The following is a 13,214-nucleotide window of genomic DNA, read 5'->3' as shown; positions in this document are numbered from 1 at the left end:
CCCTTCCCACACTGGGAGCAGCAGAACGGCTTCTCTCCTGTGTGTATTCTCTGGTGACTCTTTAGGTTTCCTGCCTTACGGAAACTCTGCCCACACTGGCAGCAGAATGGCTTCTCTCCTGTGTGTATTCTCTGGTGTCTCTTTAGGTGTTCTACCCGACTGAAACTCTGCCCACACTGGGAGCAGTAGAATGGCTTCTCTCCTGTGTGTATTCTCTGGTGTCTCTTTAGTTTGCTCATATAACCAAATCTCTTTCCACACTGAAGACAAGAGTGAGTCTTCTGTCCTCCTTGAGTCTGTGGTTGTGATTTAAGGTGAGTTGGACAAATGAAACTCTCACTGCAATCTAAACAGTGGTGATTCTTCTGTCTTGAGCTCCTCCTCCTCCGTCTGTGTTGTTTATGGCTTCCTGATGCGGAGGAGCTGGGCTCCATGTCTGAGTCTGGGTTGGAGCTCTCTCCTGTAAGAATAGGAACATATACAGGATTAGAAACAACATGAGAACAAGTGCTGCTTCCATAGACTCAGCAGTGCCAGAAGTAACACCACATCTCTGGAGTCTGCACACGCTGTGGGAACATGAAGTGTTCAGAGTGTTAGGATACCTGTAATGGAAAACTGTAATATTCCATCCTTGATAGAACTGTGTCATTTAAATTAGGGATGCACCCAATTGAAATTGCTTGGCCGAAGCTGAATTTAAGGAAACATTTGTCTGAATACCGAATGCGTACCGGCAGTTTTTCATTTCACTATTGATCACTTTTATTGAACACTCCAGCAGACATTAGGCTATACCAACAGCACAATAAGCACAATAACTGGAAATAAATAAATAAATAAGAACAGCATTGCTACTCAGGGTTTTTCCTGCCACAAAATGAGGTTATGACAGAGAAGGTTTGTTAGTCCTTGTTAATGACAGTAGTACCATGTCATTTCCCCCCCCCCCCCCCCCCCCCCCAAAGAGCCACTGCTTTTTGGTCAGGCTGCATTTGCAAATAAGAATTTGTTCTTACATGTTTGCCTGGTTAAATAAAGGTTAAATCTTTTAATAAAAAATAAATAAAAAATAAAATCCAAAACCTATTGTTGACTGTCTGATTAATACAACTTTTCAGCAATTGAAACCCCTGACAGACTTAAAAACTGATCATTTTGCAAATAATACATTAAAAGGAGCACTGACTAACGCTAGTATAGGCTCAACTTGTCATTCTGGATAATGGAACAGCAAGCCAACTAATGTGACTTTCAGGATTTTTGATATGAAATAACGTTTCGACCTAAGACTATTCTGACAGTTGACAAAGTGACGAGTGTGCAAGCCCAGGGCTCCACATGTTGCTGGCTGGTCTTCGCTAGCAAACACCAAAGCTAAGCTTATTTGCAGCACAGCGCCACCAGGGTTAAGGTTAAATAGCACCCCTGCCACCACATGGGCGCAGTGCCGCAATTGCAGTTAGAAATGACAGAAATCCACCGAGTGCAACGCTTGTCGAAAATACGACCGTCAGAGTTTTGACGAGAGCTGGAGGCGGCAAGAAATATGACGGAGGCGGCCGCCTCATAATTCTCTATGCAGGAAAAACCCTGAAACCCTGCTACTATTCACCTGTTGATAGGATGTGTTTTTCCATTGTGCATAGGTAAATTCTAAATACTGTATCATTGGTAATTATAATCAAGTTGTAATATCTAAACTGTTGAGATTGAGCAAACCTCTCTCTGTCTCTGTCATGCACAAACTGACCATGCTTTTCTCTGTAACTGGACCGGAGCCAGATTTAGACCACGGCTAGTGGGGCCAGTATACCTTGCAGCAGGGAAACCTGACTAAGGGGCCAGGGGAGAGACTGGGTCAATAGGTCAGTATATTTAGGACCGGCCAGTCAGCTGACCAGAGTCAGGTAACTGAATTGCCATGACGACCAACCCGTTATGGGATGTAATCATGAATAATGATTTGCAAGGTACAGCTGATTCCTGTGTCAGCAGGAATCTAGATTATAAGGAGGCACTGTGAATGTCATTCTGTGTGCGTTCTCTGTCTGTGCCTGCGACTGAACACACCCGGCGCCGTGAATAAACGTGTATCTTAATTGTCTACTTTGAGCAAGCTTTAATTAATTACTTTGGGGAATCAACAAATCTCGGCCTCCGCCCATCATCAGAGAATCATCTATTATCAATTGGCGCTTTCGAACAGGATCAGCTTCAAAAGGTAGGAAATGTCTAACCATATTGACTATCTTCCCAGCTGTACAAAAAACCTGTAATTTCTTTCCTTAAAAGGAGAAAATGGGATGGATGTGATGATGGGGGATAATAACTAAATTGAAAGTTAAAGGACTAATATTAAACTAAGTTTGAGTACTGCTGTTGATAAACATGAAGGTCATTAATTCACATATAGGATAATACGTTATAAAAGGACAGAGCTGCTAGGTGTCACTCTGGAGGAGATATACTGAAACTGGATATTGATTAATTCATAGAAGAATTGATTAAACGGAATTGGGCATTCTGTGGGTTTTTATTTAAACAAGTAATGGTAATACTGTGGACAGGGTTACAGTACAGATCTTATATTGAGGTATTTGACAGGAAATAAGGTGAACTGCAGATCACGCTTGAGTCAACAAAGTTATGTTTATCTGTAAGGTACAGAAATAAGGTATTGTGTTATAGCACAGGATTTGAAACTATGCAGAAGTAGAATGTTGATTAAGACGGTTAAATGAATAAGGTATTAACACGTAAGTGGTTATGGTATGTAAATTAAGGTGTGATTAAAGAAAAGTGTTTTATAAGAGGTCAAGCAATGTGGGTATATTCTGTAGAGAAATAGAATAATGAAGGAATAAAGGACAGCGGTAAAAAGACAGTTGTAGGACGATAAGAATTTGAACAGATATGGTATTTGTGTTAAATGTTAAAGCGTAACAGATTTGAGTGACAAGATTGACTAATTGAGACAGGATAGAATAGATGAGACGTGGATTTAAATGACCTTGATGAAACGCAATACAACAGACTGAATTAAAGTATACAAGAAGTAGTGTTGTTCCGATACCATTTTTTGATCCCGATACCGATACCGATACCTGACCGTGCAGTACTTGCCGATACCGAGTACCGATCCGATACCACGGCGTTTGAAAAAACAAAACAAAAAAACATGTTTTTTGAGTCGCATACTCACCTCGATGTAAAATTATTGCTAACACTTAGTCTGGCATCGGGTGTTTGGTATCGTGAAAAGTATCAACAAAAATCTATTAACCAACTCAATCAAGGTACCATTTGGTTCTGTAACTAATCATAACAGCAGGGCCGGCCTGTGGGACTGGGGAGTGAAGGCGGTGTCGCCCATCAAAAGAAGAATGTGGCCAGGTACTAATATATGTGAAGGCACACGATTTGTCAAAGTGCAGTTCAATGAATTTGTGAAATCACTTCCATATTCGACTAGGTTTGACACGGAGACTGGCCCGGACTTCTTCCGAGTTATTCCATCCGGGTAGTTTTGAAGCCTGACAAGCAAAGAATGCTGCTAGGGTTTAAGCCTTCTAGTCGGAGACTCCTAGCAAAGTTTCTAGCTAAACGCAAGTAGACTTAAAAGTTCTAGACACTGGTTTTTATAACTTTGACAGTCCGGTGTGTGCTTCATGAAACGGGGTTGGTTTTTTAGCTACCATGCATTGGCCAACAGAATTAGTTACCCTGGTGAAAAGTGGGCAAACGTGGCACCATTGTTGAAATCAAAAGTCAAGAACGATAGCTAGTTATTAGTTACGCGTATAACATTACATAGCTCTTCATCCCCAGCAGTGCCTGTCGCTTTGCATGTTCTGTTCATTGAACAGTAGCAGCAACTCAACCACACACTGTCTGTATGAGTAACGCCGGTAAAACAAAACGTACCTTTCTCTGCCACATAATCCTTAGGGGCCATGCTTGCCGATCACAGGTGATGATATACTTGTTAACGGGACTTGTAAAATCCTATTTACTTTGCTCAACTTTAAAAATTGAATGTTTCTCGTGTCTTCACACCGTCACCGTCACCGGAGACAATTCATTCACCGAGTTGCGGGACGCTGTGGGTGCGTTCGTAAATTCGCTCTGGAAATCTGATCACCACTCAAGGAATGCCTCTTGTCCAATCAAATTGCTTGGTCCCTTTATGACGTTGATACCACTGTGCGCTCCAGCGTTCTAAGAGCGAATTACGAATGCAGCCTGTGCAAAACGCGCATCACAAGTTTGGTATCGGGTGTTATTTGTTAGTACTCGCCGATACCGATACCAGCATTTTTGTGCGTATCGGTGGCCATGCCGATACTAGTATCGGTATCGGAACAACACTAACAAGAAGTAATGAACACGAATTGTGTAACTATAAAGCTCTAACGAGACAATTTAGATAAAATAATTCCCTTTTACTAACATTGTGTGCATTTTAATTAATGAAAAAAATGGGTAATCAAACTTCTAGGACGGTAAATTGTGATAAACGAACCTTGAAATATAAATCTGAGAGAGATCTACCACGGGCAGAAAGGAAAGCCATTAAGAAACTATTGAAAATTGATCCACATATAATTGATATTCCGATAAAATACACTAATACAGTGACACAAAAAGGATGGATTTTACTTAAATTAGGACCATTCTATGCAGAACCATTTCTAACAAAGATTGCGGAATGGAGTGACGATAATTTCACAAGTATCGGGAGTTTTGAAAAGAATAAACTGAAGATTATTGACGAATATTTGATATCAAACAAAACAATTAGAGATCCAACATGGGATACCGATTACATGAAAGAAGTCTATCAAGCATGGTTAATAATGTCTAAACAATGGCCTGGTAATATTGTCAGAAAGCAGGAACATGATAGGCCTAGCAAGAAACGGGAGGTAGAGAGTGTCTCTCCCATAAAATTACGGGCTGAGCAGGCTGTGACATGCAGCGTGGTCCAGGTGCAGGCACCGTTGCTAAATATAGAAGAGAAAGTTCTGTACAAACCATTAACGTTATCTGACGTATCTAAGATTATAGAAGACGCACCCAAACCCTGGATTAACCCTAAAGAATTCATAAATTGGTATAAAACAATGTTGTTACATGGTAATTTGAATGGCACGGATTTAAGATACATTCTGATCACTTTAATGCCAGATGTCGGAATTGATACTTTGATAAATGCTTGCGAAACTATAAATGAACAAAATGATGGACCATGTAAAGGAAAAACAATAAAAGAACGTTTCCCATGGCTTGATAAGGAACACAAGAATACTCACATTGAACAATTAACCAAATTTCTAAACGACCATGCCAGCCAAAACCGTGATATCTCACAAATTCTGAACTGTAAACGTAAGCCTAATGAAACAATGTCTGACTTTGTAATCAGATTCCAAAAGACCTGGAAAGAAAAGGCAAATTTGGAATTAGAGGACAAACAAAACTTATTTTTTACAAACATGATTCTAGATGGTATTGGAGACGATGCGAAAAACTTCAAATTATCGACACCAGACATTTTCTCATTGACCCCAGCATTGATAGAAAAACGGATAAGGGAACTGGACGCTCTGGGATTGTTTAAGCAACCCCAAGCACAAGCTTTGGAGCTTGCACAATACACAGAACTAGACGGATGGAATGAATACTAAGCATTATGGGTAATGAAGTCTTACATGCATGTCGTGTGATATAGTTATATAGTTATAGTTATAGCGAAATCATTGAGTTAAGTAATAATAATCCTTGTTTTGATTAACATATTTTAAACAAATACTAAAGAGTGAAATGAATAACCATTTCATTTTTCAGGACAAGCGAAATAGCTTAGTACTAACATTCAAAAAGTGGTAAGAGACGAGTGCATTTGTGCTCCACAAAGCTGCACCAGAGGCAGACAGACACTGTGAACCTACACTATTAATAGAACTGCTCTTGCAAACAAGACGCAGCTTCTGTGACACAGAGACACAGACACGCATTCTTGCAGATAACACATAAAAGTGTTACACACATACATGTAAATGTAGTTGTCCCTTATTGTAATTATCATACAATTCTGCATTGACTCAGCAAACGTAACATTTGAATTTACTTAGTAAACAGAGACATAGACCACGCATTAATGACTGTTAATGTTCACACAAGCAAAGAGGAATATGTGACATTTTGATGGGAGGATAATCCCAAACGGACAACACCTGGAACATTATGACAACTCTTGCCAATTCGATCTCCTGACAGAACCAAGAAAATGCAGAGAAACTGGGCGACGGACTAAAACGGGGTCGCTGCTGAAGGGCCACTCTAAACAGAAGTGGGGGCGAAAAAGATATTGAACGATTGAACCAGATGAGAGAAAGTGGAAATCACAAATGATAATTCTCTGTGTAAACTGTAAATGTAGATGTTGTTTTTCTGTTTGAAAGCGGAAACATGATAATGACATGACAGACTACAGACTTTGATAAAGCAATTACACATACGAATATGACAGTACTTCACACAATCAACAGTGTTAATCGGCCAACAGCTGAATGCACGAGCATTACACGTTGATGCAACATTTATGATAAACCATTCACACTGACTCAAGAATGTCTCTGATAAATATACTAAAACCAACGGGTGATTGACTGAGAAATATTGATTATAAGAGAGGGAGAGAACATTTAAATGTTCACAACAAACTTAAACCTTAATGCAAAATACGCTTATACTGTACATAGACCAACGGGGAAGTATCCACGCTATCAATAATAATTGTGATCAGAATTTTTTAACATACGGGTAGAATAGAACCTATCTACCTCCTTTAAAAAATATGCTTATGGGAATTGACTCAGATTGCACATTGACAGTGACTAAACTAAGTATTGAAGACTGATTTGGAAATTAAAGGGACGGTTCACGGTTTTTCACAACCCACGTCCTAGTTTGATACCCATGAACCTCAAATGACAAATCCTTTTGTTTCCTCTAGGAGCATTGATGAAGGACGAGTTAACCCATTTACGGGAAACTAAAGTGTCTGTCTAACTGTACTTAACGATTGTGCAACCTTTGTATCTAAAACGGTCTCAGCAGGCAAGTGCATAACTCACTAGACTGGGGGGACCACGGGAAGCCCAACCCACTCTCAACTCTGACGATAGGACCCAAGCAAAGGGGAAAACGGACACGTATTATGACAAACGATTACTGATTCCAGTACCATAATGATGACTATCTCTGCTATTAACAGCTATTCTTGATGTTGTTGTGTATTAAGATTGAAACTAGGACAAGAGATACCGGACAGACGATGCGTGCCGAGAGAAACCGTGTGATCCAGACCTCATTATGGATCAGGGGGATACTAGCCACAATATCGGTTATGTATACGATCTGGGTGATAACTAACGAAACAGACATTACTTTAACTGAAGACTCTGATACTAATCTTGTTCGCATGCGTCGTGACATCCAGGGATTTAAACCAAATAGCGCACTAGACTCAGTTGCAGGAGTTTGTCAGGTTGTTAAAGATTGTTGTACATATTCACCACAACAGGATTAAACCTTTAAGATCAGACAATGGGGACATAGCACAACGAACAATAGGGGAGAGAAAAGTAGGGGGTGAGGATTTAGAGTTTCAATAACACTGTTAAAACATTTGAGTAAGCATCATGATGGTGAATGAAATAATTTCTACTGTGAGTCTCTCAATAACACAGCAACAAGACAAAAGGACAACAAGGCTAAAGCAGACAATAATGGAAGAATGCTCCATCATCATCAGATAGTGCCTTATTGCTACCGGAAACGCATAAGGTCCCTCTGTTGAAGATCGACCTAGGATATCAAAGAACCAAGACAAGACACCACCTAAAGAAACTAATTGACTATATCCCTATTTGTTAAACATGTATAATTGTGAAACAAACTATGGAAAAACATTTGATTTGACTTAATGATGGAAATGATACCTACTTCATTTGTAATGAGTATTTAGACATAGTAATGAGAAACCTATTTGGATATTTTCTCCTTTAAACAACAAAAGTTTTTTTATCCAAAGAAGGTGATTATTAATCAGAGTAGTTTAACCACAAAGTGACCTTTTACTCATGCCAAGTCAATTGTGGAATGAGATGTTTGTTCGTTTTGTCAGGCCACATGACTAAAGACTTATATTTGTCTGTGGGGAAAATCATTTAATGACAATTCCGGAGGAGGAATGTAAGATCTCAGCCATGTGGAAAGAAAGAGATATAATTAAAGTTACTGTCCATTAGAGGAGAAAAAAAAGAGTGAGCTGATAGGATGTGTTTTTCCATTGTGCATAGGTAAATTCTAAATACTGTATCATTGGTAATTATAATCAAGTTGTAATATCTAAACTGTTGAGATTGAGCAAACCTCTCTCTGTCTCTGTCATGCACAAACGGACCATGCTTTTCTCTGTAACTGGACCGGAGCCAGATTTAGACCACGGCTAGTGGGGCCAGTATACCTTGCAGCAGGGAAACCTGACTAAGGGGCCAGGGGAGAGACTGGGTCAATAGGTCAGTATATTTAGGACCGGCCAGTCAGCTGACCAGAGTCAGGTAACTGAATTGCCATGACGACCAACCCGTTATGGGATGGAGACGAGCCGAACGTACATCTAACTTTAGTGTAAACAACATGTTTGACAGGAGAATAATGATTTGCAAGGTACAGCTGATTCCTGTGTCAGCAGGAATCTAGATTATAAGGAGGCACTGTGAATGTCATTCTGTGTGCGTTCTCTGTCTGTGCCTGCGACTGAACACACCCGGCGCCGTGAATAAACTTGTATCTTAATTGTCTACTTTGAGCAAGCTTTAATTAATTACTTTGGGGAATCAACAAATCTCGGCCTCCGCCCATCATCAGAGAATCATCTATTATCACCTGTATAACCAGGGGTGCACATAACTTTTTGGGGCCAGTGCTCAGAGGAGCACCTAGTGATGCTGCTTGGTGCTCCCCGAGCTCGCGAGTCACGACCCGTCCCACAGGATGGATAAAAAAGGGATACCGTATTTTCCGCCCTATAAGGCGCACTTAAAAGTCCCAAAAAAAAAAAAAAAACGACAGTGCGCCTTATAACCCGGTGCGCCTTATATATGGATCAAAATGTAAAAATTACATGACCAATATTTTTTTTTTTATAATAATACAATGTTTCAGTACGACTGGTAAACTACAAAGCCGCACCGCTTGCAGCATTACGGTAATCAGTAAACGACGGCCGCCATCTTGGAATCTCCGCGAATGCTATGCTTGTGGTGGGTTAACATAATTCACCCCCGGAACTAATAGTTGGGAGTATTGTTCCGTACGGAGGGTTAAGTGGGTGGTACTGAGTTTTAGTTCCTGTTTTAAGTGTGTGATAACAACTGGTTCATGTCTGTCAATAAACGTCTAGCTGTGACATTTAATACGCCGCCTCCGACTCCCGTCTCTCGGCACTACATGCTATTGTTATTCTATCATGTGCTCTGAATGGATGCCGTACTCACCCAACTGTTCAATTCGGACACTCACACCGCTTGCAGCATTACGGTAATCAGTAAACACCGGTGTTGTGCTTACTCACAGTCCCACACCACAAGACCCCATAAAGAAGACTAAACAGAGTTTCCGAGGGAACAAAGTGAGATTCTTGGTGCTTTCAACTTGAAGTTTTAAAGTACCCACTCGATATAATAAACAACAGTTTAACGATCACTAAACACTTATCATTTGTGTATTGGATTCATTATTCTCGTTTGCCGGAGGCTACCGGTAAGGGAGGGTTGATTTGTAAACATACTTTCGTTTTAGCTCGTGTTCAAAAGCAAGAACTGTGTGTTCATCTAGTTATGTGTAGTTATGTGTTTTTAGCATGTCGATGTTCTCCCAGTATGTTGTCATGTTATTAAAAATACAGTTTAGACCTTCGTAGCGATGTGTTTTGTTAGCTGTTAGCCGCTTGAGATGAACCAACATTCAAATACGCCTGTCGTGTTCAATCTTTCTCTGATTTGAATGTATGACACATCATTTGAAAGCTTACAATCTGCAGTTTAAGCATGTGTAAAAACTGAAAAAGTACGTTGCACATTTCACCAGGAGCTGTCACATATTGGTTGTTGGTTATAATTGTATAGCCTATTGGTTGTTTTCTGGTGTTGTTTTGCTCTGTTTGTAGTCTACTTGATGTATTTTTATCAGCTGTTAAATCACCACAGCGGTTAATCCACTAATAGAGATAATAGCAGATTGAAAATGCTTGTAGCTAACTACTCTATATCTCGTGGTTGCAGCTATTGCGAATTGCTATTCACGCGAGTCAGCTGTGAATCACCGCAGGTCCTTGACGCTTGTTGCAAAAATGGATGACGAACGGCTGATACTTGAGGTGGAAAAATATATATTTTTGACAGTGGAGCAGGTAGAACGTTGATGGTGACAACGCTCAGGTGGAGCTTGGACAACGGGAAGTTGACACAACACCGATGGAGAGGTGACGCAACGCAGTAGGTGGAGCTTGGGCGTAACGCAACCCCAGTCAAACGTTTGACTGCAGTATCTATTCTATGCGCCTTATAAGCCGGTGCGCCTTATAAGCCGGTGCGCCTTGTATATGAAAAAAATTTCTAAAATAGGCCATTCATTGAAGGTGCGCCTTATACTCCGGTGCGCCTTATAGGGCGGAAAATACGGTACATGGATAACTTATATTAGCAAAACGACATGTAGTCATAAATAAAGATGAACAAACAAATGATTGTGTGCAAAACAAAAGAAACAAATGCAAATTCAAATGACTGCTCTTTAAGCATGAAAGTCTGTCAGACTCCTTTAAATACAATGAAATCAACTGACATCACTTTAAGCACTAACTGAATGTCTGTTCTTTAAACACACTGAAATAAACGGACATCTCTTAAAGCACTGCTCTGTTCTGTAAACACTGAAATCAACTTTTCAACAAAAAGTTACAGCCTAAGCATTTATTTATGCTACAAGCTTAATCATCATCATCACTGCTCTCTTGACTGCTGTTATCACTGTCCTCAATTTCAACCATGGTAGAGGATGTTATAGGCTATCACTTTAAATAGCTCATTATTTTGATTGTGCAACAAAGTCTTTTTTTTTCTTTTTTCTAATAGAATTCCAAACCATATTCCTTGGGTCAGGGGTCGAGGTGCGATAATGAAGCTGTAAAACAAACGTCTGAACGTTTGAAAGCTTCAGAGAAAAGAAACGTGAAGTCCCTTGGTGTTGTTTTTCCTTTTAGCGACGAGTCGTTCGGGACTGAATTTTCACGTGGCGGCGTGATAACCGTGCGATACGCGGAATGAAAGTACGAGTTACGATACTTTCCGATAGTTTTCGTGAGGGGAGTCGCCGTGGTCGTCGTCGGTCGACTGTTGTGATGGATTACTCGTCAGGCCTTCGGCTGAGGTGACGGCAAATAGTTACTTAGTGGGGCTGGCTTCTTGGATATTTTGACGGCTCGTCGGGTGCCTCAGTGATGCAGCAGTCAGCAGTTGGATTTTGAGGAAGTAAATTCCTCTCCCAGCGGTTCCAGCTGTTGGTGCGCAAGAGCGCCTTCGTGCGGCTGATCTGCCGCGCAGCATGCATTTTGGCGACGCATGCGCACTGGCGCACCAGTTGTGTGCACCCCTGTGTATAACCCTGCTACTATTCACCTGTATAACCCTGCTACTATTCACCTGTATAACCCTGCTACTATTCACCTGTATAACCCTAACTCTTTGACTTCAATAAATGGAATGATCATTTAAAAACTGCATTTTCTATTTACTCAGGTTATCTTTGTGTAATAGTCAAATTGGTTTGATGATCTGAAACATTTAAGCGTGACAAACATGCAAAAACACACAGAATTGGTAAGGGGGCAAATACTTTTTCACAGCACTGTATATGCGACCTGCCTGCTGAGACCGCAGTAGACATGACACATATCAGATTCATATCTGATAGAGGCCGGCATGAGATTTAGGCCTGAATGGGATCTGAGAATATCAGAGTCAATGTGCTTGTTTACTGCTTACACCTGCATGTTACATAACCAATCTGTGCCACATGAGAAAAAACGTGAGAAAAAAATCTGAATTGTGTCACTTGGACCTGCGGTGTAAATGCAGCCTAAATATCTGCCAGCGCCCTTTGATCTACTCATTAACCTGGCCTTCGCCAAATACATAGCATGAACTCACCATCTTCATCATCCTCACCAACTTCATCATCTTCACCATCCTTGTCCTCTTCATCCTCCTCTTCCATCACCACATCTTCCTCCTCTACTTCCTCTTCTTTCACCATCACATCTTTCTTCTCTTCTTCCTCTCCTCCTTCTTCCTGTTCTTCTTTCACCATCACATCTTTCTTCTCTTCTTCCTCTCCCCTTTCTTCCTGTTCTTCTTTCACCATCACATCTTTCTTCTCTTCGTCCTCTCCTCCTTCTTCCTGTTCTTCTTTCACCATCACTTTCTTCTCTTCTCCTCCTTCCTCCTCCTCCTCTTTAATTGCCACATTGAGTTTGAGTGTTTTCCTGCAGTCTTCCAGCTTCACTGCCACCATCCATCGGCCGTGTGTGCTTTCCAGGGCTGCAGAACCACAGCCAGAACCAGGGGACTGTGTGGACCTGGGGTCAGACATGGTAGCTGGGCTGTGAGGTGGATCTGTGCAGTGGAAACAAAGGAAGCATAAACAGTGAAGAGTATATTTCTCAAACAATACCAACAACAACAACCCCTAACCAGACACTTAACTCTCTACTCCCTCCACCTGTCATTCTAACCAGACACTTAACCCTTCTAACCAGACACAACCCTTCTAACCAGACACTTAATACTTCTAACCAGACACTTAACCCTTCTAACCAGACACTTAACCCTTCTAACCAGACACCTAACCCTAACCAGACACTTAACCCTTCTAACCAGACACTTAACCCTTCTAACCAGACACCTAACCCTTCTAACCAGACACTTAACCCTTCTAACCAGACATTTAACCCTTCTAACCAGACACCTAACCCTTCTAACCAGACACCTAACCCTTCTAACCAGACACTTAACCCTTCTAAGGGGGTGTTCACCTTCCGCACCTTCAGCGCCTTTTTACATACAACCCTATGGGAAAAAGGG

The 13,214-nt window shown here is 40.9% G+C and overlaps 1 protein-coding gene across 1 annotated transcript in view; it reads right to left on the bottom strand.

Annotated features, from left to right (window-relative positions):
• Window positions 1–12,743, bottom strand: part of LOC308171301 (uncharacterized protein) — a gene marked incomplete at its 3' end in the record, with an annotated part of 170,780 nt that extends 158,037 nt beyond the window's left edge. Inside the window, exon 1 of the mRNA XM_080546134.1 lies at window positions 12,282–12,743. Coding sequence (XP_080402260.1) covers window positions 12,282–12,723 — 442 coding nt within the window. The 5' untranslated portion in view covers window positions 12,724–12,743. The remainder of the gene's footprint in view (window positions 1–12,281) is intronic.
• Window positions 12,744–13,214: the final 471 nt, after the last annotated feature.

The sequence above is a fragment of the Nansenia antarctica genome, assembly GCF_963989245.1.
Source record: "Nansenia antarctica genome assembly, chromosome: 15".
Taxonomy (NCBI): Eukaryota; Metazoa; Chordata; class Actinopteri; order Argentiniformes; family Microstomatidae; genus Nansenia; species Nansenia antarctica.
The sequence above is the reverse complement of the archived record's forward strand: the minus strand, read 5'-3'. Positions and strand labels throughout refer to the sequence as shown.